At 38.3% G+C, this 27,453-nt stretch overlaps 1 protein-coding gene across 3 annotated transcripts in view; it reads right to left on the reverse strand.

The window, feature by feature from the left end:
* The window catches only part of Usp32 (ubiquitin specific peptidase 32), a 134,640-nt gene that overhangs the window by 33,041 nt on the left and 74,146 nt on the right, over positions 1-27,453 (reverse strand). Inside the window, exons 12-26 of one of the 3 annotated variants that reach the window (XM_055619800.1) lie at positions 24,291-24,393; positions 21,861-22,053; positions 18,970-19,145; positions 18,154-18,294; positions 15,686-15,845; positions 13,765-13,800; positions 11,380-11,534; positions 10,073-10,154; positions 8,608-8,682; positions 7,081-7,219; positions 6,749-6,854; positions 5,455-5,628; positions 3,469-3,643; positions 2,878-3,029; positions 1,772-1,883 (exon numbers count right to left, since the gene is read on the reverse strand). In XM_055619800.1, coding sequence (XP_055475775.1) covers positions 1,772-1,883; positions 2,878-3,029; positions 3,469-3,643; positions 5,455-5,628; positions 6,749-6,854; positions 7,081-7,219; positions 8,608-8,682; positions 10,073-10,154; positions 11,380-11,534; positions 13,765-13,800; positions 15,686-15,845; positions 18,154-18,294; positions 18,970-19,145; positions 21,861-22,053; positions 24,291-24,393 — 1,979 coding nt within the window. The remainder of the gene's footprint in view (positions 1-1,771; positions 1,884-2,877; positions 3,030-3,468; positions 3,644-5,454; positions 5,629-6,748; positions 6,855-7,080; positions 7,220-8,607; positions 8,683-10,072; positions 10,155-11,379; positions 11,535-13,764; positions 13,801-15,685; positions 15,846-18,153; positions 18,295-18,969; positions 19,146-21,860; positions 22,054-24,290; positions 24,394-27,453) is intronic. The other 2 variants (XM_055619803.1, XM_055619801.1) reach the window with 2 other exon arrangements.

The raw sequence follows: 27,453 nt of genomic DNA on the forward strand, positions 1-27,453 counted from the left end.
AACTGATGGATACTGCATTAGAGGAGAGAAATGATAGTTTCCATCACTGCAAAGTCCTACTGAACAGTGACATTCTAAATAGAGAACACTCACCATCACCTTCATTGACACATGCCAGCAAGAGGAGCTTCACTTTCTATGAAGTCCTTTATAACAGGAGGATTAACCTAATGGTAAGCTGGCAGGGAAGAAGCCCTGAGAATAACGGTTTACATTTGTAATCTCAGCACTTGGAACCCAGAGGCAGGAGAATCATAAATATGAGGAGATCTCAGACTAAACAATAAGACCAGGGCAAACTGAGATACAGTGTTATACTGTCTCAAAAACCAAGGACTATGTTGCATAGCATTTTTCTTCCAGATTTAAACATTCTCCAAGAGCAAAGGCAGGCTCAAAAAAATCAGGCAACAAACAAAATGCCACATGTGTGACAAAGTGAAAACTCGAGGTTCTTGAAGGACACTCTGCAGCCTAATGGAAACAGGTAGTGTGAGGAAGGAGGCTGAACATCGACTTCTCAGAGTGTGGGAGAGACCTCAAGCCGTGAAGAAAGCTCTGAGATACAGAGTTCTTGAGTCTTCACTAGGGCTAGGGTGGGCTTCTTGGTGATGGAGCTGCTTTTTGAGTCAAAACTGCTTCTGTAAGCAACCCCATACAAATACATCTGTTAACAGCCTAATAAAAACTCACCGGTTCATCAAATCGGACTTTGGTGCAGTCATTACTTTTAATCTGTCATGGTTTTACTTTTTGGGGTAAGTGAATTCTATGTATGCTGCATCTCCTTGGGAAAATACTCTTACACAACAGACTGTCAAGAGGCACAGCACTGGCCTAGCATGTCAAAAACCTTAGGGTTAGACACTTAGCACCACAATAAAAGGACAAAGTATATGAAGCCAAAAGGACTGGGTGACCAATCGTATTAAAGCATGTGTAATAACTGGACAGACATACTCCTATTTAGCTAAATTAATTGCTTGTATTTTTTCTGGTACTATGTTCCTTTCATACCATCTGTGCCACTTTATCATTACAAAAAGAATTAAAAGAGATATGACTATTAACAGCATGTATATGAGCTAAAAAGCTACCTACTTCGCTGATTTACTGTTTCTGAATTTTAGATTCCCCATCAATCAAAAGAAAAATCTGAGTCAAATAGTTATTAAAGTTCTTTCAAGCCGGTTGTGGTGGCACACACCAATAGGATTTGTTGAAGGAGGTGGAGGCAGGAGGATCACAAGTTCGAAGCCAACCTGGGTTATACATTAAAAAATTTTTTTCTTACAAAAATCTCCAGTCAAAGGTTTTTTTCCTGGGCTCAAAAATTCTTTTGGGGGGGCTGGAGAGATAGCTCAGAGACTAAGAACACTGGGCTGTTCTTCCAAAGGTCCTAAGTTCAATTCTCAGCAACCACATGGTGGCTCACAACCATCTATAATGGTGCCCTCTTCTGACCTGCAGGAAGAATGCTGTATAAATAATAAATAAGCTTTAAAAAAAATTCTTTTGAGCACAACACATATAAAAAATATTTTAACTCTTAGACTAATGTTTATAACATTTATGTATGTGTGTACAAGCACATGCCGCAACATGCATGTGGAGGACAGAAAATAATTTACAGGAGTCAGTTCTCTCCTAGAGTTCCAAGGTCTGAACTTAGTTCATCAGGCCTGGCTACAAGCCTCTATCAGGTGAGCTACTTTGTTGGCCCTAGAGCATTGTTTAACATTAATTATCATGAGAAGGAACTATATCTTACCTGTTTGTATTGGACTACAAGCTGAAACTGGAGATGCAGGAATGGGAATTTCAAATGCACACAAAAATCCACTCACTGAGAGTCGAACTTTTTGGTTGTCCTGAGGGAAATTCTATAGAAAGAAAAAAACATGAAAGAAAAAAAAAATAGGTTTAGATAAAATAGAAAAATTATCTCTATGTACAGCAATTTTTTTTTTTTTTTTTTTTTTGAGACAAAGTTGCTCCGGCTGGCCTGGAACTCACCATGCAGACCAAGAAGGCTTCAAGCTCACAGAGCTCTGTCTGCCTACTACTACCCCTGCTGGGATTAAAGGACACATTTTTTTTTGCTCTGTTTTTGTGTATGTGTGTGTCAGGAGTCATTTCTGTCTACCATGTGGGTCTTAGAGAATTAACTCAGGTCATCAGACTTGGGGGGTAAGTGCTTTTATCCACTCAGCCATCTCTCTCTGGCCCTGTATTTTTTTTTTTTTTTAACCTCCCTTGATTATTTAAGTGTGGTAGTTTGAATAAAAACGGCTCCCACAGGCTTATGTATATAAATGTTTAGCCAATAGGGAGCGATACTACTTGAGAAGGATTAGGAGGTGGGGCCATGCTGGAGGAAGTGTGTCTGGGTTCTGAGGTTTCAAAAACCCAAGCCAGGCCCATTATTACTCTTGCTCTTCCTGCCGCCTGCTGATCAGCTACTTCTTTAGCAACGTATCTGCTTGCATGCCACCATGCTCCCTGCCACAATGATAATAGACTAAACCTCTGAAACCGTAAGCCAGCCTCAATTAAATGCCTTGGTCATGGTGTCTCTTCACAAGAAAACACTAAGACAGAAGCTGGTACCGCGGTATGGGGTGTACCATGCTGCTTGTTGGTGGAAGGTGGACTTTGGAACTTTGGATAAGAAAAGCAGTTGAACACTTTAAGCAGGGCTTAATCGGCCATTCTGGTATGAGCAAGACGATAGAAGTGCTGAGGGTGTTGTGGACTGTGGGAGCCCAGCCATAGAACAATAGCTGAGACATTAACATAATAACTGAAATCACTGAGAAACCTATCACTAAATGATAAAATCAGATCTCCTAGAAAGAGCAATTAATTTAATATTACCTTTATGTTGGAACTATGCACTTCTGCAAGGAGGATTTGCTCTGATTTAAGTCCACAGAGATCACTCAGCTGCTTTTTCAAACCTGTGTACTTTTCATCCATATTCAGTCTTAGCCCATATCGTATGGGAGTAGTACCATCTAATTTAATAACTAGTAAAAAGAAAGACCTTTATTAGTAAAAAGTAGGTTACAACGAAAGTCTTACATACCATAATAGATAGATCTGACTTGCAAATAAAAAACATTTTAGATTACAACTTTTTTATAATGTAAATGCTAAAATAAAACTTAGGACTAATACTGAGTGAAATTAAGAATTTTTTTTTATTTTCCCCTGATAAGTCTGACTGGCTTTACAAGTTTTTGAAGTGTTTCTGCCATGTATGGAATTTAAGAAAAGCATCAATAAGCACAAGAACAGGCTCATGCTCCAAACTTTTGAATCCTGAAATTGCGCCTTAATGTGAAGTGCCAGATTATAACATGCCGACTACTCATATTTATGAGAACTCATTGCATACACATAACTATGAATTCAGGCTATCAAATTTAAAAAAAATGCATTAGTTTTTCAGAGATTGTGACCTACCTGTTATTTCTAAATGCATATAACTGTCCATTGGTAGTGGTAAAGACAAAAAGTTAAAAGGGTCAAATCGGACACTTATATGCCCACATGTCTTGCATTTCACTTGGGATCTTAGCTGACCATGGAACAAGTCCACAACAATTGATCGATTTCTTCTTAAATGGTTGTCCCAAGCCTATCAAGGAAAAGGACCACAAAATTTTATTTTCAAAATTCAAAAGATAAGCCTTACAATACAATCTAAAAATAATGGTTTAGTATACTGGATTTAAACCATAACCACAGAACACTCTTGTTAAAATTAAGTTGTGCCATATACATTTGTGGTCAAAACATTGCATTTATCACTTTTATAAGACTCAAAACCAAGCAGGGTATGGCTGGTGTACATCTTTAATCCTAGCACTCTGGAGGCAGAATATGCAGATCTCTGAGTTTGAGGCCATCCTGGTTTACACAGCAAGTTTCAGGACACTGAGGGCTACATAGAGAGATTCAACTACACACCATATACTACTAAATAAAACCCTAGGCTCTAGGAATATGTTACATCTTTTTAAATTGTTGGCCAAAGGGATCCCATAGACTCCCCAAATATTACAGGTTATTGCCACTGCTATTGGTTATCCTCCACAACCTGATGGTAAAGCCCTAATGTTGAAGATCTCACAGACTTATGTCACTGGACATGGAGAAACTGAGCTTCACCTTTACTGACTTGTGTTTATAGTGCTGGAAGACACTACATACGCTACAGGAAAAGAAAATTAATCAGTCTTACCTATGAACCTTGAGAGCTATAACAGGGATCTGCTTGCAGGATATACCCACTCATGCAATAGTGGCACATATGAATTGGCAGTAACCAACCATCCTTTGATTGGATATAAAGCAGACTCCCTAAGATGGAACCTATATTTGATAATGTTACTGGGGCCAAGAATCTGAGTTCCTAAGTCCTACAGGAAAACCTTTAATTTTCTACTAAATGAACATAACAAAATGACTCCTAACAACACACTGTTATACCCATAGGTCAGTGTTGAACCCTCATCAGAGAAGCCTCTTCTTGCAGTAGATGGGAATTAAGACATGCAGAGACTGGACAACATGCAGAGAGTGAAAGGCTCTGGAGAGCTCACTACTGAACAGGATGTCTTTATAATAACCCTCCCCTCAAGCCAGAGGTGAAAGATAAATAAAAAAAAAAAAAGAAGCAAAAACAAAAGTATTTTCCAGACACAACAGGGCTGGATGCACAGACAGACTCACAGAAACTGTGTACACACCAGACCCGCCCAAGTTCAAACCAGATAGCATCCTAGCACAAAGAAGAGGAAGAGGGCACAAAATCCAACCTCCAATCAAAAAGCTATTTGCAGCTGATAGCTTCTAGAAGAATCAAAAATTTTTTTTTTCTTTTTCTTCCTTTCTTCCTTCCTTCTTTTGTGGAGACAGAGTTTCTCTGTATGTAGCCCTGGCTGTCCTGGAACTCACTTTGTAGACCAGGCTGCCCTTCAACTCACAAGAGATTAGCCTCTGCCTTCCAAGTGCTGGGATCACAGGCGTGCACCACGTTGCCAGGCTCAAAATTAGTTTTCTTAAATGGAGAGACACTTGTATGTTAACCACACCCCAGGGCAGCCACACACTCAGAATTAGTTGGCCAACAAAAAAGCAAATTCCATGTTAACCTGGGGTCTTGTTGCATGCCTGCATTCCCAGTGCTGGGGAGGTGGAGACAGGAGGATCCCTGGAGCTTGCTGGCTAAGCAGTCTGCCAAATCAGTGAACTTTAGTAAGTGACACCATCTCAAAAAGGAGGGACACAGATAACATCCAACATGAACCTCTAGCCTGTACATTGTACACATACACTGCCCAGCTTACCCATGAAAAGGCATTTAAAAAAAGAGAGGGAGAAAGAGACAGGTGGCCAGCTTAGTCAGTAGTAGGAAACAACAACAGACACTCAAAACTAACAAACCTCTGCAGCTACTTCCCAGTCGGGTCGGCCATCACTGTCTTTTAGTTCCACATATGGCTTCTCGTGGACTCGATTGAGATCTTCATGAAGACCATCCAAGAGGAAAGCCAGAAGTTCTTGGGAGTCTTGTTGCTGGAACCCATTAAACCTGGGAGCATATTTTGCTATGGTCCACTATAAAAATGAGAAGTAACTGTCATTATTTCCTATTCTATAAAATTTGGAATGACCAGGTTCTATAATTCAATCATGATAAGCATCAGAAAGAAAAGTAAATGGCACAATATTTAATCATCCTCTATTTTAGCAAACAAATTCTGGATAAGAGTTTACTCTTTCTAACTCTGATCTCAAATGATCAAAAAAAATGAGAGGCATTTTGGCAATGGTATTGCCCAGTTCGATACCATCTTTGGTGGTCTGAATGAAAAAGGTCCCCAAAAGCCCACAGGGAGTGGCACTATTTGAAGGTGTGGCCTTGTTGGAGAAAATGTGTTACTGAGGGTGGGCTCTGTGGCTGCACAAGTTCAAGCCAGGCCCAGTGTCACTCCCTCTCCTCCCTGATGCCTGTTGATCCAGATGTAGAACTCTCAGCTACCTCTCCAGCACCATGTCTGTCTGCATGCTGCCCTGCTTTCCACTAGGACAATAATGGACTAAACCTCTGAACTGAAAGCCACCTCAAATAAAATGTTTTCTTTTATAAAAGTTGTCATGGTCATGATATCTCATCATAGCAATAAAACCCTAAGACACCATCGAAGCAAACAGTTCTTTATTTACACAGATATTTATTTTATGAATTTGTATTTATAGAAATAGTAAAATGGCAACTGCTCACACTAAAAGATTTCCTAGTCTATTTGTTTTCTTCTAGTTACCTATTCTTGTCTTGTTACATCTCAGCTTTTACTGTTAGAGGAGAAATAACACGGTTTAACTATCAAGATTTACAAATGATTTAGCAATGCTAAAGAACAAAAAAACTATCAGGTATAATTAGGCAGCCTATACTAGCAGCCAAGGAGTACCAAAAGGGTTTACTCTTCATACAAATAAATCAGACGGTAAATCTGTAAAATAAACAATGTCTCAAAAAGGGACTATTTCTTGGGTCTTTTCCTACTTTTCGCTACATATACAAAAGTATTTTTCATTTGAACACATACAAATATTTGGGTATCTAGGTTATACTTAGTGAAAGATAAAAAGCTAAATAGAGAAAAAGTACAATATAAGTGATAAAAAAACCATTAGAGAATTACATATTTTCATAGTATTTTGGTCTGCTTACCCGAAGCTTTAATGGGGCAACATTCTTCTGGGTTCCACTCCAAAGTTCCTGCACCAAATCACCATAGCATTTAGCCATATGGCCTTTCATACCAATGGGATTTGTCCTAGAAATTTGAGAGGAAAATTTGTTGTCAATGATCCTCCATAATTCACAATCATGTGGGCACAAAAACTACCTACCAAGAGACAGACCCCTTCGCCCTTATTTCATATTCAATGAGGCAACTAAACAACATTTTCTTCTTAAAGTTAAAGGAAAGGGGGATTTAGGCAATAGTGGATTCAGATCAAAGCTACAGAAGGTAAACTGCTAGGGGTCATAAAGATTACCTGTTGAGTTCATAAAGATGTCTCCCTGAGATAAAGTACTGGGTCAGTGGCTGTGTGTTACTAACACACTGGATGCTTGAGTTCATGAAGCAAGTATTTCCCAGGTTACTCAGCCCTGTGGCTCCCTTTTCTGTGGGAACTGCAACAAATAATATGAGACAAAAGCCTAGCTATACCAATATGCTGTGGAATGGTTATTTGTATTCAATTTAGTTATTCTATATTTTTTCTCTTTTGATAAAGACTTACTGAATGTCAGAGGCTGGCCTCAGACTAGACATCCTCCTGCATTAACCTGCCATGTACTGGCATTATAAGCATGTGTTACTACACCGGCTTCTCAACATGGTGATTTTAAAGTTCTTTTAGTGAGATAAATGGTGTTAATCTCTTGTTTTTAATTATTGTGGTATTGGTATCTTACACTAGGCATGGTAGCACATTCTCATAATCCCAATACTTGGGAAATGGAAGCAGGAGGATTAGGAGTTCAGTATGAGACGTTGTTTAAGACAACAAGAAAAATACCCCAGAACTAAGTTCTCCAAGGATGTTTTTATGCTGGGTATGGTTGTACACACCTATGATCCTAGCACTAGGGAGGCTGCACTGGAAAAATCATGTGGCCTTAAAAAAAAAAAAAATCTTAGATTTAAAAAGAAAAAGAAATTTAAAACAATTTATTAAAAAAAAAAAAAAAAAAAAAAAGCCAGGTGGTGGTGGGAAGCAAAGGCAGGTATATACTTATATAATGTATCTGTCATATCCACCCCACCATTTCCCGTAAAACACTGTTTTAAAACAAAACAAATCAACAACATATGTGAATAATTTTTTGCATGTGTACATATGTGGTGTTTGAAGATGAGAGGTTGACATGGGTCTCTTCCTAAACAGTATCTCCATTTACTTTCTATGACAGTCTCCTACTGAACTTGGAGCTCACTAACTGGCCCGGCTTTTGACCAGGAATCCTTCTATTTCTGTTTTCCAGAGCTGAGATTACAAGTATGTCCTACAGTGCCTGAATTTTTACACGGGTGCTGGTGATCTGAACTTAATTCTTCTCAAAAGTTGAGGTTACAAAAGTGTATCACCACATCTGGTGTATAAACCATTTAGTTGCGTGGCCGGGTGAGGTGGCTCACACCTTTGATCCCAGAACTCAGGGAGGCAGAGGCAGGTGGATTGCCATGAGTTTGGAGCCAGCCTGGTCTACAAAGTGAGTCTAGGACAACAAAGGCTACACAGAGAAACCTTGTCTCAACAAACAAACACACAAAACAAAAAATTAATTCCAGTTAGAAAAAAAACCTGGAAAATAACTTGGTAAGAGTTTACTCAACAAGAACAAAAAGAATAAGTTTAAAACTGTCTCTAAGCCAGGTATGGCAAACACCTGTAATCTCAGCTCTCCAGAGGCAGTGGAGGATCAAGTATTCAGGCACAGCCTAGAGCCTAGATGGCATAGTGAGAATATCTCCAACTATAACAAAAAAAGTCTGTAAAAATAATACACTTACTCACCTTTATGTCTATCTATTTTGCTACTGTTTGCTATAAAGGACATTTCTTCAGGCCAGCTCATATCTTTGTTGCGAACTGGAAAGACAATTGAAATGTATTAAATTCTTATCCAAACAATTTATATTCACTCAGTTTCTTTGATAAAAAGTTATTGCTAAATCAGAACTTTAAAAAATAGTAAGTATGATATTTTAGTAGCTAGCTCTGAAAACATTCCAATGCTTTTTATATTTTGAGTGTTTCATGTAGCCCAGGCTGGTCTTAAGCTTGCTACCTGTAGTCAAAGATAACCAGCCTCCACTTCCTGAGGCTGGGGTTACATGTGTACTCTGGCTGGTTTTATGTGGTGCAGGAATCAAATGCCTGCACTGGGCAAGCACTGTACTAACTGAACTACATCCTTAGTCCCTCACTCTCTTTTTTCCATTGATTTTTCTTTTTTTAGGTTAGTATACAAAGTAATGGATTCTATCACTGCATCTTCACACATACACGTTGTTATAGCTCATTCATTTCTACTCTTTGTATTGAAGACTTTAAAGTCATTTCAAATAATACGGTACTACTTAAATTACCAACTTGAAGTAAAATTATATTTAACCATGTACAGAAATAATTAAAGCTTAGAGACAGTGAAATTTCCCAAACTTAAAACAACAAAAATATGAAAATCACTGATTGAAGTAATCTACTAATTTCTTTACATGCAACTAGTAGTGTTTTCATGAGACATGATGAGGAAAGACACCACAATTTTGGCATATGAATGTGGCAATGTGTAAATTCTGGGTGGGTGCAGGAGCAGCATTGTTGGTGGGGACCAGTGCTGATGGAGATGGAAATCTAAGAGGGGAGCTGGGAGCATTGCTAAGCGGTTACCACACGTGCACGAGATCCTAGGTGCAATCCCCAGTAATGGGGGAAATGTTGATATCCTCACTGAAACTCAAAGTGGTGGTCGGAAAATTTCATGAAACTTCTTAACTTGCAACTGAATTTACCTATTGCCACCCACATTTTCCTTCCTTGGTCAGCCTAAGGCTACATACAGACAGGTGACTCTTCTTGTGAAAAAATCTAGTAAGTAAGAAACACACTAGGAGTTCAGTGGGTCTTCTTTAACATAAAAAATATTATGCTAACTATCTTGAGAAAATTGTAAAATGAGATTCCTAGTGAGTGATTCTTAAAAGTCTTACCCTAAACTAAAACTCTATTTATTCCATCCTTTGGGAGGCAGAGGTAAGAGGACCAGAAGTCAAAGGTCTCCCTCATCTATTCTATGAAGTTCAAAGTCAGCCTGGGCTACAAGAGACCCTGTCTCAAAAATACAAAAGCAAACAAACACCAAACCAAGCCAAACCAAACCACCAAAAATCCAAAACAAAAGTAAACCCTCCCTGACATACATCACCACAGTCACAACCGCCTTCCATCTCATGTAGAAGCACATTTCCTTTCGTACCTTCAATTACCAGGTGCTGCTCATCCTGGATTTTCAAATATTCCAACCTATGATCCTCATCATCTAGAAGAGTCAGGTAGTTCTACAGAGCAGGGAATGTTTTTGTTAATTAAAAAAAAATACAATAATAAATGAATGACATTACTATCAGATATTAAGTTATAGATATTAAGTTGTTCAAATCTATAGTTTAGGTGCCAAAGTGAAGAAATGAGGAAGTGTTCTATCATTTTACAAATGTTCTCATGTTGTTGAAACAAAATTATATGTAATTTGTGGAGAGAGAAGGCAGGTCATCACAAACCAAACCAAAGTTCAGTAAGACTACACAGAACCTGCAGAAAATAAATTTTTATTCCCCCTTTCTGTGAAAACTGGGGTATAGAGCACTAACTGCCTCAGTTACACAACTAACAAGTGGCAGAGTCAGGATGTAATTCCTAGCAATGTAACTTCATAACTTGCAACTGAATTTACCTGTTGCTTTCCACATTTTCCTTTCTTGGGCTCACAAACTGTGCCCTTAAATTACTGCATGATTATGCTTCTCAATGGTGACTATCAAAGGACATAAGAAAGAATGTACTAGAAAACAGAGATCTGGGGAAAACTATACTTTTGGTCCAGCTTCATAAACTGGGAAAAACATACAAGCATTTAATAGCATTGCCTCTGAGGAGAATGGAAGATAAAGGTCAGAAGAATTTTTACCATGAACTTTGAATTGTTTGTATTTTTAATGCGTATAAGCAACTTCAAAAAAATCTAACAAGAAATTTATTTAGTTGAAAAAAAGATTGGGTTAGAGAGCTGGGTCAATGGTTACGAGCGCTTGTTTTTCCTCAGGAAGGACCAGTGTTCCATTTTCTGTATGACCCTCTATATCTCCTGTTCTAGGGAATCTGACCATCTCTTCTGGATTCCATGGGCACCAGGCATGTAGCAGACATACATGCAGGTAAAACACAACATAAAATCCGAGAAAAAAAATCCCCAAACCTATCTGCTGTTACTTTATAATGAAACAGCAACCTTCACAAAATAGTAGTGCTCATGCTGATCAACTGTCGTTATGATCTCAGGTTACAACTGCTCACATATATATATTCACAACTTAAAAATCTAATGTTTTCACTGATACCTCAGACGTGGCTTTTAGTATAATTACTACAGACAAATTCTCATATTTACAAAATATGATTTAACTCTTTTTTTAAGCCCAAGGCCTTGTATACACTGGATAAGCACTCTACCATTGGACTATATCCCCAGCACAACTTAACATCAGACCCTGAGGCACTTCTTACCTCACTATTGTATAGCCACAGTCGCATATCTTCCTCTTTGATTCGAAGCCTTTGAGACAGATATTCATGAATTTCCTTGATGGTTTGCATTCTACTAAAACAGCCTGTATAGGCTAACACCCGCTTTAGAGGCGCATTTGGAGAGGGTACATTTCCTAGAGTTACAGTAATCACGATAAGGAAAAAGAGACATAAAAAACAAATAGACAAACAAACATAAAACACTGGCCTCAGCAATGGTGACCACAGTAATTTAGGAAATAATGACAAAAAGTAAAATAGAGGTTTAATAATTTTATGAATGAAGACTACTATGAAAAACTTGAATATGGATGGGCATGGTAATCCCAGCACAAAAGGATCAAGAGTTTGGAGTCCTCCTCAGCTACCTAAAGGTCAGTCTGAGCTACACAAGGGCCTATCTTAAAAAAACAAAAGGGGAGGACTGCTTGAGAAGACAAGAAGTTCAAGTATATTAAAGCCTCAATTAAAAAAAAAAGATTTATTTATTTATTATTTATACAGTATTCTGTGTGTATTTATGCCTTCATGCCAGAAGAGGGCACCAAATCTCATGATATATGGCTATGCGCCACCCTGTGGTTGCTAAGAGTTGAACTCTGCAAGAACAGCCAGTGCTCCTAACCTCTGAGTAATCTCTCCAGCCCTAAAGCCTCAATTTTGAAAGAACAAAACCAAAAGCATAAAGATCCAAATAATTGCCATATCTGTATCCCAAGAATAGGAACATACTGATAAAAACTGATATCAGTATATGGCTGTCCTCAGTTTGGTCACCCTCAACAGCAAAATGAAATAAATTTCTGCTTTAAAATGGGGAGGGAGCTGGGGCTTCAGCTCAGGAGTAAAGTGCTTGCTCAGCACGTGCAAAAGACCTTTAACCCCAACACTCAAGAGAGGCAAAGACAGGTGGGTCTTTGTGAGCTTGAGGTCAGCCCAGTCTACAGGGCAAGTCCAGGACTGCCAAGGCCACACAGAGAAACCCTGTCCTGAAGAACTAAAAAGACCTGGGTTTAAGGCCCAGAACTGGAAAATAAAATGAAGAGGGTGAGTGAAATAGAATGGAATTTGAATTCCATAGTAAACTGAGCTCACTTAATCTAGTTCTTAAAACTCAGAATTACTAATCACATCATTCTGTCATCGAGTGACCCAATTATATGGTAACAGTCACAGGTAAAAGAAATTGGTTCAGGTTATACATGGCCAGACAGTATTTTTAAATGAAGACAAGAAGCTTTCCTGACTAAACAAACTAAACAATTATTTTGTTGAAAAATAGGAGCAAATCATCTAGTTTGTCTACCCATTGAGGGCAACACAATGACTTTATATTCCTCAAGCGCTCAAGATAGAAACAAAAACACTGGCGTTACAGTTGTCTTTCAGGCTCTTAGAGGGGCTGATCTGAGGACTTTATACATAGACACTAAATACACTAAGTCTGGGTACAGCTAAAACATGAGGGTAAAACAACAGGCATTTTGGAAATCAAAGACAGGTTGTAAATTAAATGTCTAACTACTGGCCAACGACTTAGTAAAAAATTTAGGAAAAAAGCTGTCCTTTACAACGGTTATCTATGCCTATCTATGTTAACATAGCCTTCCTGGAGTACATGGTTATGGATCCAGGCCATTTTTCACCTGGTTAGTAATTTTTTTTTCTCCCATGAAATACTTTTTTTGTTTGTTTATTTGTTTTGGAGTCTTTATTTATTAACCATCATTATCTTTTTTAAAGCTTCCAAGAAGAACCCATTCAGCTAAGAAAGGCTGAAAAGCCATCTAAAGAATAATGACTTAACCCTATCTCAGTTATCACAGCCATGGAAAAGTTGGCATATTTACTACTTCGTAAGGAATAATTTTTAAAAAGCCTAGTGAATGGAGGTAATAACTGAGTCTTTTACCAATAAGCATATTGCATATAGCAGAACAAAACTCAACCATGGTTTTTAAACATGTAGCAAAGCAAATCTTTGTCTATAAGCAAGCAAAGAATAACCCTCTAAACAAAGGAACAAATTTCTCCAATTATACATCAGAGGATTAGTTTTAAGATTACAGCAAGAAAGTAGTTTTATAAAATTCACAATGATTAATGATTGGTTTCATAATTAGTTGGAGAGCACCAGAACTATCCCGCTCTAGGATTCAGAAGCACTAGCCAGCATAGTGCCCAGCTGACATCCACTGTCCTAGGCCACAAAAACAAAGACTGAGTTCTAGAGTCTACACAATTTAGCCCATTAAGCAGGCAGCCACTTATGCATAATTTTCGGCTTTTGAAGAGAACCAGCAAATCAGGAACTTACAGAAGCAGCAAAAATCTAGGATCAGCACAAGAGTTACACATACTTACTAAAAATGCAACAACACATCTTGCCTCTCATGTTATCTTTCAAAGAGAATCAAAAAAGACATGCTATGGGTGCCATGAAAGGTATGCTAACATTTCTATTTACCAGAAAGTTAAATCAAAAATGTTTCATAAAGATTATATTTCATTGTTCCTTGATTTTGATGGTTTCCCCAAAGACAAAGTTTGGTTAGACAGTGAATGCTGTTTTGTTCTAATTGTTACCAAACAATATGTGAAATCATCTTCATATACTATTTGAATGTAGCCATTTAAAAAAAAAAAAAACTTAATTGTTTTTATTTTGTGGACATTGGTATTTTGTTAGGTCCCCTGGAACTGGAGTTACAGACAGTTGTGAGCTGCCATTTGGGTGCTGGGAAATGAACCTGAGTCCTCTATAAGATCAATAAATGCTTTTAAGCACAAGCCATCTCTCCAGACCCTAAATGTAACCTTTAAGGAAAATAACCTTGTTAAAATTCAAAGAGCTAGTACTTACACAGGGGTGGAAGTTATAACATTCAAACAACATCAAATAAAGCTGGAGACTCTGTGAATTGATGAATTAATTAAATATTTTTATTTTACATTTATTTAGTATGTGCCTGTGTGTGTGTTAAGTGCACAAGTGTGCATGTAGAAGTCAGGGAACAACTTGTAGAAGTTAAGTTTCTCCTTTCACCACATGGGTCTGGGGAATCCAACTCAGGCTGGCAAGCTTGGTGGCCAGTGTGCTTACCTATGGTGTCATCTAGCTACCTCAGATTTATTACTTTTTTATTACTGAACAATTTCAAATATTTTCAAGGGAAAAGTACACAAGCATTCTCCATCAGCAAAATTTAACTTTAGCTTGAAATCAAAGGGAAATATTATCTACCTACCTACCTATCTTTCTATCTATTTTGAGATAGCATCTCAACTATGCGGCTTTTGGTGGCCTGGAAGTTGGTATATAGACCAGGTTTGGCTTGGAACTCACAGAGATCCATCTGTCTCTGCCTCCCAAGTGCTGAGATTCAAGGTGTGTGCTACCAGACCTGGTTGAGGATGAGCACACCCATGCACGCATGAGTGTGTGTGTGTGTGTGTGTGTGTGTGTGTGTGTGTGTGTGTGAGTGTATGTGTGTGTAAAAGAGAGAGAGATTTTGATAGATTTTTTGCTTTTTCTTCCTCTGTTGAGGGATGGCTTGGCATTTTGTGTGTGTGTTTGTAAAAGAGAGAGATTTTGACAGATTTTGCTTTTTTCTTCCTTTGTTGAGGGATGGCTTGGCATTTTTCAATGTTGGGCTGAGGATGTGACTAAGTGATAGAGCATATACAAGGCCCTGGGTTTAACATCTACCACCACCACCAAAACGGAAAACAAAAACAAACAAATAAAAACCAACCAAACACAACAACAAAATGTCTCAAAAAATCAAAGCAAATGTATCACTTTCATTTTGAACTATTTCTATTTGCTCTGTATTATGCCCCTTACAAAACATTCTTAGAACATGAGAAATATTTCTCATTTTGTCAAAACAAAATTAACTCAGAAAAGGATTACTTCAATAAATTTGAGTAACACTTAAAAGACCAGTCAATGGTCAGTCAACTGCAGCTTAGGTATAACAACAATTTACAATGGCTTACCCCAAAAACAAAATAAAAGTACGTAAAATTTATTCTATTTGTTATTACAAAGTAAAAAAAAAAAAAAAAAAAAAAAAAGGAAAATAATCCTTTTAAATTTTCTACTGCCTCTACCCCTATCCAATCTTGTGCATGACCACAGATCTAAGCTCACAAATGATTTACTGATTCTGTATGAAAGCAGATGGCATACATTAGCACAGTGGCACCAAACTTTGAGCAATGTGATTTTCAATTTACTTTTAAGGAACTACATGGCATTCTTGCTGCATTCTTAAATTACCTCTAGGCAAATGCTGAGGAAACATTCTCAGGCTCATCATACCCATATTCACCCAGATGTTAGACTGCTGTGTCCGTGTGGCAGGCTGCTGTCGAAGGAAGAGAAGATAGCGAGGAAATAATTCTAGTTCTGGGATGTCCGTCTTGCTATTCTTGATTACCTATTTTTATGAAAGATAAAAAAGTAGTGATGACTATTAAAAGAAATAAAGCTTTGTAGTCAAACTTAAGGTTCTATTAAAAAGCTTTTAGATTTATTTATCTTATGAGTGTTTTATTTGCCTGTATCTGTATGTGCCACATGTGTGCCTTCCAGCTGCATAGGCCAGAAGAGGGCATCAGATCCCCTGGAATTGGAGCTACAGATGGTTGCGAACTGCCATGTGGCTACGTGAACTGCCACATGGTTGCAAGAACCAAATCTAGTCTTCTGAAACAACAGCAAGTGCTCTTAAACTCTGAGCCATTTCTCTAACCCCTTTTGGTGCTTTTTTTAAAAATTATTTGTATTTTGTAAGTATGTTTTTTTAAAGAAATTAATATATTATATATATTACTTTTAAAAAGTTTTCTAATCTAGCTGTGGTAACACACATTTTTAATCCCATAGTCAGGAGGCACAAGCAGGTGTGAATTAGAGGCCAGCCTGGTCTACCAAGGTAGGGAGTTCCAGGCCAGCCAACAGAGCATTTCTTTTATTATTATTTTGTATGTATGGGCGTATGTCTGTTCACCATGTAAGTACAATGCCCTTGACCACATGAGTCAATGTGAGTACTTGGGCTCAAACCCAGGTCCTCTAGAAGAGCAAGCAGCCAGTGTTCTCAACCACTAAGCCATCACTCCTACCACACGTGTGCCTGGTGCCCACAGAGGCCAAAAGAGGTCATCAGATTCCATGGAACTTAAGTTCAGATAGATGTAAGCCACCATCTTTCCTGTCTAGGTGACAGGAAGCAAACAAAAGTTCTTTTGCAAGATCAGCCAGTGCTTTAACCACTGAGACAAGTTTCTAGCCTTTAACCTAAGATTCTCTTAAAGACAGTGCTGCTGTATACAGCAGGCTGCCCTGAACCTATGTACTGTAGTCATATGTCACCATGCTAAGTTCTGATACTAATTCTAAAATGTTCAACAAGTCCATGCCTATGTTTTAGTAGTTTACTAATACAATGAAGTTACATAGATTTGAATATACTCAGGTTTTTGCTCCTAAATTAATCTTTCAAGGTTAGAATTTGTGGACATTTTCATCGCACTTTTCATTTAAAAGCATAATTAAGAGTTAAAAGGGGTGAGTGGGTGGTACTGGAGAGATGGGCCGGTGGTTAAGAGCACTGGATGCTCTGCCAGGGACCTGAGTCCAACTCCCAGTACCCACATGGCAGTTCACAACTCTCTTTACTTCTAAGGGATCGGACTCCTTTACAGAGACATACATGCAGGCAAAACACCAATGCACATAAAATAAGAATAAATAAATCATTTAAAAAAACAAACAAAAAACTCCGTATCTCAAATATAAGTGTAGTATCCAACCCTCAAAGCTTCTTTTCAAAACAGAGCATTACAAAAAAAAAAAAAAAAAAAAAAAAAAAAAATCACAACTGCTCAAGGAAGCATTATCCATGATACCTCAACAATAAGGCTGCCTATGCAAGACCTGTCTAAGGAGAACACCAAGATAAGCTAACATGGAAGGGTTAAAAACTCAAGCAGCTCCAACCCTAAACAAAAGAACTACAGGCAACAAAGTCATGCTAAAAGGAGAAATGTCTTCCACCATGGAGGAGTTTATTTATTTAACTTATTTAACTCTAAGTGGTCAACTTGAAATGATGTGCATGCAACACTAAATGTCCTTCGTTGGTCATGAATGTGTGTGTGTGTGTGTGTGTGTGCGCGTGCACACACACACATGAGGGATACTGGAACTGGCACTTGCATGTCTGTAAGTAACAATTGGGGAGGAAGAGGCTAAGAGTTTGGGGTGGAGTAGGTGGTGGTAGGAGGAGTTGAAGAAAGGAAAGGGAGTGGATGCAAATAATATAATTGTATTTTAATACCCTTCCAAAACATGTTATTACTTAAATATTAACTGAATAAATAAGGTGTAAGGGAACCTGTAATGTTTTTGCTTTGCTTTGTTTTGTTTTTTCCAGGACAGGGTGCCTCTGTGTAGCCTTGGCTGTCCTAGACTCACTTTGCAGACCAGGCAATCCACCTGCCTCTGCCTCCCTAAGTGCTGGGATTAAAGGTGTGTGCCACCATGCCTGGATAGAACCTATAGTTTCTGTTCAAACTAATCTGAACAGTTTTCAAGTACTATGCTATCATAAAGTAAGAACTAAATTTTGACCAGGAAAATTGACACAGAAGTAAATATCAACCTCTGGCCTTCATACACCACATATCCGCATGCACTCTTCTACGACTACTCCTCATATAAGCATTATTAGCTATACTTACTGGTCTAGGGAGGGCCAGGTTTGCTCCATACCAATGATAAAGTGCTCTCCACACAGGTTCTGGGACCATTTCATAATCTCTTCCATGGATTAGCTGTGGAGTTCGTTTTAATCGTCCTCCTTCTAGTGTTAATGATGTAGCCTTAGAAAGAATGAAATTTACTGATACTCAATTTTCTAATCTCTCGTACATCAAAAAAACTCTTAGACATAGAACAAATTACTTCTTTCATATTGGTAGAAATTAATTTTTTCCTTTGACTTTTGGTAGATCCTGTGCTGTGAACAAGGTAATGGCTGCTGAGCTACACCCCCAGCCCAGAAAATAAGATTTTCTCAGAAAATTATAGGTTTTACTTTCCAAGGAACTATTTAAGGGAACTCTGGGCTACATATGGTGGCCTATGCATTTAGTGAAGCACTTAGCAGGCAAAGGCAGGCAGAGCTCTGAGTTCCAGGTAAGCCTGGTCTTACATAGAAAGTTCTAGGACAGCCAGGGCTACACAGCATATTGTTTCTCACAGCTGGACTATGAGAAGATATCAAGCCTACAACAGGCTAAGTTAGATAAATCACAATTTTTTTTTTTCAAGACAGGGTTTCTCTGTGTAGCCTTAGCTGTTCTTTATTCACTCTGTAGACCAGGCTGGCCCTGAACTCACAGAGAGATCTGCCTCTCTCTGCCTCCCAGAATGCTAGGATTACAGGTGTGTGCCACTGTACCCAGCTTTACAATGTTTTCCTTTGTGCTAAAATCTCTGAAATTTAATGGCTACTTGGAAGAGAACAATCTGAAGGTCTGATGTCAAACACTTACCTTTACTGGTTCTTGTGTTACTAATGGCTGGTTATCAATAGCTCCTGGCTTCTGAGGATTAAGGTGCAAAAGGATATTCCCATTGGCTCCTAGTAAACACTGGTTGTTATTATCAGAAGTATTATGTTGCCTTGCAAAGCATATATCTGCCCCTGGTGTGGCACTGTACAGAAAGCCTATCAAGAAACAAAACAAAATAATGATGTAGTTTCTTATTTCTAGCTTTTATATATACATAGGTTTGAAGATACATACTAAGATGTCGATGTACTATATTAATGCTGTTATCCTACTATGTCATTAAAGTTTTACATTTCAATAAATATATAGAAGATAGGAAGGACAGATGCATTCTTTTCTAGACAAAAGAGAGGATTAGAATAAAAGTTTTCAAAAATGTTACCAAATGAGTATTTGGCCACCATCTTAGAATCTATAATTCATAATGAGAATTACAGATATCCTGACAGGAAGGAAGGAAAGAAGGCCAAGTAACTTCCTAAAATTCTTCTACTGAAGCATTACTCCAAATATTCTTGGCAAAAAAAACAGTATAAGGAAGACTCTAAACCACTCTTCCCTCTTTCTCAGACAAGCTCTCACTGTGTAACTCTGGCTAGCCTGGCACTCATATTACATAGACCAGGCTGGTCTTGAACTCAGAGATCCACCTGGCCCTTACTCCCTTTAAAGGGGTTCTCCTACCACCATACTTAGTGCCTAATTTCTTGTTGTCATTGTTTTGTTTTTCTTTTTTTTTTCCAGTTTGTAATGATTTTTTAATTGTTATTTATTACAACTTACTCACTTTGTATCCTGCCTGAAGGCTCCTTCTAGTCCTCCCTCCTCCCTTCTCTCCCTATGCCTCTCCCCTAGTCCACTGATAGGGGAGGTCCTCCTCTCCTTCTATCTGATCCTAGCCTATCAAGTCTCATCAGGACTGGCTGCACCATCTTCCTCTGTGGCCTAGCAAGGCACACCCCCCAGGGGGAAGTGATCAAAGAGCCTGCCACTGAGTTCATGCCAGAGACAGTCCCTGTTCCCCTTACTAGAGTACTGGCTTGGAGACTGAACAGTCAATGGGCTATATCTGAGCAGGGGTATTAGGTCCCCTCTATGCATGGTCTTTGGATGGAGCATCGACCTCTGCCAGGCCCCTGCGTCCATGTTTTTTGGCTCTGTTGGTGTCCTTATGGAGCTCCTGTCCCCTCCAGGTCTTTCTATATTCCCCTTCTTCTGTAAGATTCCCTGTACTCTGCCCAAAGTTTGGCTGAATCTCAGCATCTGCTTTGATACCCTGATCAGTACAGTCTTTCAGAGGTCCTCTGTGGTAGGCTCCTGTCCTGTTCTGTCTTCTCCCGCTTCTGATGTCTATTCCGTTTGCCTTTCTGAATGAGGAACAAGAAGAAGGACCCTAGGAAAGATGCTTAATCCTCATTGTTTTTGTTTTTCAAGACAGGGTTTCCTGTGTAGCCCTGGTTGTTCTGGAACTCACTCTGTAGACCAGGCTGGCTTCGAACTCATAGGGATCTGCCTGCCTCTGCCTCCCGAGTGCTGGGATTAAAGGTGTGCACCACTGCCACCCAACCAGTGCCTACTTTTTTTAAATGTATCTATTTAAAAGGAAGTTATGATCTTTATAATAGGAATACACACAGAGAAAAATGACTAATAATGGCAGAGTTTGAACCTGATAGTACTTTAAGATATTTCAACACTCTTTGGTAAACATTCTAGTTATCAACTGCTTTGTAAACTTCTATTTGTGGTACTACTCATCCTGTGGGTAACAATGCTAGACAATACAATACACATCAGATAGAAACTTAGACAGGGTTAAGAAATCATCCTGTCTCTTTTGGAAGCTGGGCCAAGGCTATTGCTCATAGTAGAGCATGGAGTCAGCACATCTGTCATCCTGGACTCTCAGCATCAAAGTTGGACGAGGAAGGAAAGGAAGATGGAGAGAAAATGAGAATGAAGTGTGGTGTTAAAGCAGATCACAATACTTCTAGGACTACTAAAGGATTTCTGTAGTGTCACTAGGGATGAGAAACAGTAGACTCTACACAGGATGAAGAAAAATGCTGGCTCTGTCAGTTTGCTTAATACTCCCACAGAAAAGGGGAGACAACGTCAGAGGAGAAAATAAAGCCAGGGTATATTAAGAGGGTTTTGCTATTTAATTGGCAATTAAGAGGGATCATTCTCAATTAGTAGAACCACAATAGTACCAAATTATTTTTCTGATAAGTACAGAACCATTAAGTTTCAGAGAAGTAGAAATGACAGAGGGAGTTATGCAAAGTATTATTAATATGTGGTATTTTTATAACAACAACAACAACAACAAAAAAAAAAAAAAAAAAAAAAAACAACCCAAAATTCTGGACTGAGATGTTGAGCCAGTCTGATGCAAGGATCTAAATCCAATGAAAACATGATTATGATTAAAGAGTTCTAGAAATGGCTAATATTATTTTCCTAAAATCTGCTTTCACTAGACTAAATTTATTAGCAAAGTAGATTAAATAGCAATGTGGTGTGGCTACTGAAAAGTAAAAAACAAAACAAAACAAAACAAAAAAAACTTTTATACTGAGAGAATATGAGTTTACTTACAAAACAGCAATACTTTCAAGAATTTTATAATTGACCATTTCATTCAAAATCTACCCCTTTGAATTGAAGCCTGATGCCAATACTCTAACCATAAAAGCAGACTCAGCTAAGAATAATCGTGAGTGTGGTGTGGTGGTACATGGCTGTAATCCCAGTATTTAGGAAATACAGGCGGGAGTTTCAGAAGCTCAAGGTCCTTCTCAGGTACAAAGCAAGGTCAAGGTTAGTCTGGGTTATATAAGAACCTGTGGAAGGCAAACTATATTTACCACTGCCAGTAGACTCGGAGGCTTCAGATGCAGAAGAAATGTTGTCAGAGTATTTCTCTTCTGTGGAATTCACATAACTGAGGTTGTTACTGATTCTATCTTCCCCCTGCTCCATAGGATGTACGGCTGTTCCAAATGAAAATTTCCCTCCATTTAGAACAGATGATGGCTCAAGAACAACAGGGTTGGCATCCTAAAATCGTAGAGAAGAAGCCAAATTCAATAATCTGACAAGTACATAGCTATTAAAGGATAAAATTTTTGAAACTTATTCCCTTGAATTTGACATGTACAGTTTTTGCCTCCATGTGTCTGTGTAACACACGTGTGCTCCGTGCCCTTAGAGCTAGAGGAGGGTGTTGAATCCCCTAGAACTAGAGTTACAGAAGGTTGTAAATCCACATGTGGGTCCTGGGAATTGAATCTAGATCTTCTGATAGAGAAGTCAGTGCCCCTCAAAGAATTAATCTTAAAACAATAAATGTCATAAATATCTATTATTTCTTATCATTGTGAGTTGCTAAAGCCATTTACCATATAATTAAATTTTACTTCCTTGAGAGGATGAGTATGTGTATATACACATATATACAATGCCCACAATATATTCATATAATATATACACATAGACTCATAAATACAGAGAAAGACTGTACCACATAAAGAAGCTCTGAAAGGCCAGAGATGCCAGCATAATACATACAGCAAAGCAGTCGCAATCAAAGGAGAAGAACAGCTCATTATAAAAACAAATTTTGGAAATTTATGTCTACCAAATTAGCTCTACAGAGATCACCAATCTGAAGAGAAAGTTAACTACACCAAGAGGACAAGAGGAATAATTTTGGAACATTTAACCAAAGGTCTAAAAAAAACACCACTACCACCACAACAAAGTAGGAAGAATTAATTAAAATACATTGTTCAACAATAACTCTCAATATCAATATTCTGAATTCCCTAACAGAAAGACAAAGACTCACAGACTGGCTTAGAAAACAGGATCTATCTTTCTTCTGCCTCCAAGAAACACACCTCACCATCAAGGACAGATACTACCTTAGTTAGGAGGAAAAGGATGGAAAAGGTATTCCAAGTAAAGGGAACTAAGAAACAAGTAGGCATAGACAGTTTAATATCTGATAAAATAGACCAAAACTACTAAGGAGAGACAGAGAAAAACACTACATACCCATTAAAAGAAAAATTCACCAAGAGGATACTTCTTTTACACACACACACACACACACACACACACACACACACACACACACACAAACACACACGGCACCTAATTCCATAAAAGATACACAATTAGATCTAAAAATCACACATTGAGCCTAGCACAATGACAGTGGTTGACTTCCATGCCCTACTCTCTCCAATAGTATACAGACAAAAAACAAACAGAAACTCTGGAGCTAAATAATATCATAAATCAAATGGACCTAACAAATAGCTACAGAATATTCTACTCAAATACTAAACACTACATTCTCTTCTCAGCAGCCCAAGAAACTTTCTTCAAAACCAACCACATAGTAGGACATGAAGCAAGTCTCAATAAACATGAAAACTGAAATAACATCCTGCATCTTATTTGAATGCTACTCCCCAGCTATCTCTGGTTAATAAAGAAGCTAAAGAACCTATGACTGGGCAGAGGAGACAGGAAGCAAAAATATTTGCATAGTCTGGGGGTTCCAGGTAGAAAGAGACAGTTTTTCTGTGTATTCTCGGCTGTCCTGGAACTCTTTCTGTAGACCAGGTTGGCCTCAAACTCAAAGATCCACCTGCGTCTGTCTCCAGAGTGCTGGAATTCATGAGCTACCACTGCCCTTTCTTTTGTTTTATTGAGACAAAGTCTATGTAGTACTGGCTGTCCTAGAACTCCTTAGGTAGACTAGGCTACCCTAGATCTACCAGAGATCCACCTGCCTCTGCCTCCCAAATGCTGGGATTAAAGGTGCAAGATACCACAGTCCAGCCTCTCCCTAATCTTTTTAAGGAAAAAGGTGAAGGGCAATGCAAATGATGAGGTTGACCAGACATGCTTTAAAAACAAGCTCCTATACTGGATCCAGATCTACACTGAGCTCAACACAACATCCAGGTTTCTTTTTCTCTTAGCGCCAGATTCCTCACAGGTAAAATCACTATTATCTTCCTCATAGACATGTGAGAATTAACTAACATACACAGTGTATAACATAAATAGACACTACCTTTTTTCATAGGCTGGTGACAAGGGAAGAAATTTGTATAGAAATGCATACATTGAGCCTGCCCCATATCAATTTTCATAAATATTCATCTCCTTTAAATACTGGTCCAAGTTGGCCTATTATTGGATAGTAGTTCCACAGTGTGAGATTTGAAAATCTTACTAAAAAAATTATATATATATTTATATACAGGAATTTAACTCACGTATTTGACATATTCTTTCCACTGTTGCCACCATTGCATGGAGATGATAAACCAATTGTGTCCTGGCTGCAGACCATACCTGCTTTCTCGTTCTAACCATCCTCTGCACAGATAAAAGAAATCCAATACATGAAAAGAATTTTTTTAAAGTTGAAAGCAAAACTGCAATTTATCACTAAATTTTTTTTTCTTTCATAACAAATTTCAAAGCAGAAAAACATTAAAAAAACCAAAAAACAAAACAAAACAAACAAACAAAAAAAAAAAAACGTACCCAGTAGAGACTGCCACCACTTCAATTAATGCAATGGAGCACTGTTCTACCAGCAAGTCAATCTAAATGGTCACAGACCTCTATGAAATACCATTCACAAAACAGCCTTGGGGCTGGAAAGATAGCTCAGAGAGGACAGTGCTTAACGTACAAGTACAAGAACCAGACTTCAGATCTCCAGCTCCATGTAAAAGCCAGGTATAGTAGTGCATACCTAAAATTCAAGCATAAGGGTTTTAAAGAGGTCGATTCCTGGCCAGCAGTCTAGCCAATGAGTGACTGATGGTTTCAATGAGAATGGTTCCCATAGGCTCAAATGCTTGAATGCTTGGTACCTGGTTAATGAAGTTGTTCAGAAGTTGTTGGAGGAGGTGTGTCACTGGGGGTGGGCTTTGGATCTGAAAAGCCTACATCAGATAGGTCTTTCTACCTTTCTCTACTTGCTGCCTGCAGATCAGGATGTAAGCTGTCAACTACGGCTTAAGCACCATGCCCGCCTGCTGCCAAGCTCCCTGACAAGATGATTACTGACTAATTCTTTGAAACTGTAAGCAAGCTCCTAGTTAAATGCTTCCATAAGTTGCCTTGGTCAAGGTGTTTGATCATGGCAAAAAAAAAAAAAAAAAAAAGTAACTAAAACAGTGGCCTACATGATGGAAGGAAAAACAGACTCCTGTAAGTTGTCCTCTGGTTGCCACTCATGCCCATCACATTCCCTTCCTCACAAAAATAAGATGTAGTCAAAATTTTGTTTGAAAAAGAACTGCAACCCTTGTCAGTTGCAGCATTTAGGAGAGTGGGCTCCACTCTTTGACTGGGAAGCACCATGGAGCTGGCTCTGGAGGCTTGCCCTGGTGGTGTGGATAAGGAAAAACAGAGGATTAGGGGGAGTTGGGGGGGCGGGGATAGACACCAGCTCACTTACTACCTAGATTCAGGTCTTTCAGTTGGCCCGCCCCAAAACTACAATATCCGTGACCTGTTGGGGCACATGAAAGGCTGGTACAGGGCAACAACAGGATAATTGGAAGAAGTCCCGGCTCCAATATTGATGGTGTTAGCAAAGCAAAAGACCTGTGGCTAGAGCAGTGACTCACTGCAATGAACATCGGCAAGTAAAGATGTGCAGAAAGAGGGGTGGGACACACGTGACATAGTGCACCTTCCACGATGTGATGATTTCTGTATTTTGTTTTATCTTTTGTTTGTTCATTGGTTTTTAAAAATGTATTCATTTACTTTATTTACTGATCAAAGCCCCCTCTCTCTCCTCCTGGTCCCCCATTCCTATCCTTTTTCTTCTTTCCTCCCTCCCCTTCTTAGAAAAAAGGAGCGCCCCATACCAATCTGCCCTAGTATATAAAGTAGCATCAGGACTAAGCACATCTTCTTCCACTGAGGCTAGACAAGGTAGTCCAGCTAGGAAAAAGTGATCCAAAAGCAGGTAACAGAGTCCATGTCAGACACATCCCCCTATTCCACTTGCTAGCACACCCACATGAAGACCAAGCTGCCCATCAACTACATATTTATAGGGGGCTCATTTTTGTTTTTTATTTTGGGGGAGAGGTTGCAAGGGTAAAGGGCAAATGCAGGGGGACAGGGAGATGAGTGGGAGGGATGCATGGTGTGAAACGCACAAAGAATTAACAAAAAAGTTTTTTTTTTTTAAATCACAATAAAACCTAATTTTTTGCAAGCTAGCAAAAATAAATTAGAAAAATAACAAAAATGTAAACTCATCCTAGTGGGTAAAAACCAGAATTTCAATCGTGGTCTTGACTTTATTCTCTTAACAACTAAGTATACTGTTCATCTTTTCATGTACCTGAAGACCATTTGTGTATCTCTGATGGAAAGCATATCCACAGACGCAGTGAAAACATGTAACTATTTGTACTTCTTTCTTTTTTTATATCTCACATAGAGATATTCAAAGCATTCAAAGCAAAAATATATATTGAGTTCAATTACTGAAGACATCAGTAAGTTTTATTGTGAACCATTCGGTCATTTGGAAAATAAAAACTATATTGATAAAAGTAATAAAAAGCACATTACATACAGTTCTTTAAATAAAACTCCAAGTTGGATTGCCTTACATTTTAAAAGATAAACTCAAGAACCGTAAACTAGTCTAAGACTTCTGAGACAAGTTACTGCTCTCATTTCCCCTTCCTCCTGAGGAAATTTTATAACGTCTATTATTATTGTTGTTAGAAAATAAATTTAAAAATAACAAAATGTAAACATTATATAGTGTACATTGTATACTGTAAAGGTAAACAATTTACAATGTAAAAAATGTACACACTGTGTGGAAGCCAGGACAACCTAGTAAACTCAGCTTTTTCCTTAAGTCTCCATGTGGGTTCCAGATACAGAAGCCAAGGCTTCAAAAATCCAGTCAGGCGACAAGAAGTATGGTAGTTGAAGGGGGAAGTCATTTGCATCATACAGTACTCCCTAGATGTTTTTTGATTGTCTCCTGTGGTGGCAACTGCTAAGGGTGTTGCCTGCTCTCTACATTTTAATCAGTTATCTTTTTGTTGTTGAGTTGTATAAGTTTTTAACACATTCTGGTTATTAAAGACTTACAGAAGATACAGCTTGTTGAACACTGACTTTGATTTTGTAGGCTGTATTTCATATATAGAAGTTTCAGATTGTGGGGAAGTCTAAAGTTACTTTGTAAACAAATGCTTTGAGTCACATCTAAAAATCAACTGCAAAATCTAAACCATTTCTTTTTCCTTCCTACCTTCCTTGTCTCTTTATCTCCTCTCCACCTCTGTCCAACTCATTTTAAAGAGTTTTGTTGGATATAAAATTCTTTTTTAAAATGTATGTATGTATGTATGTATGTATGTATGTATGTATGTATGTATG

The sequence above is a fragment of the Psammomys obesus genome, unplaced genomic scaffold, assembly GCF_907164565.1.
Source record: "Psammomys obesus unplaced genomic scaffold, mPsaObe1.curated_primary_1811, whole genome shotgun sequence".
Taxonomy (NCBI): Eukaryota; Metazoa; Chordata; class Mammalia; order Rodentia; family Muridae; genus Psammomys; species Psammomys obesus.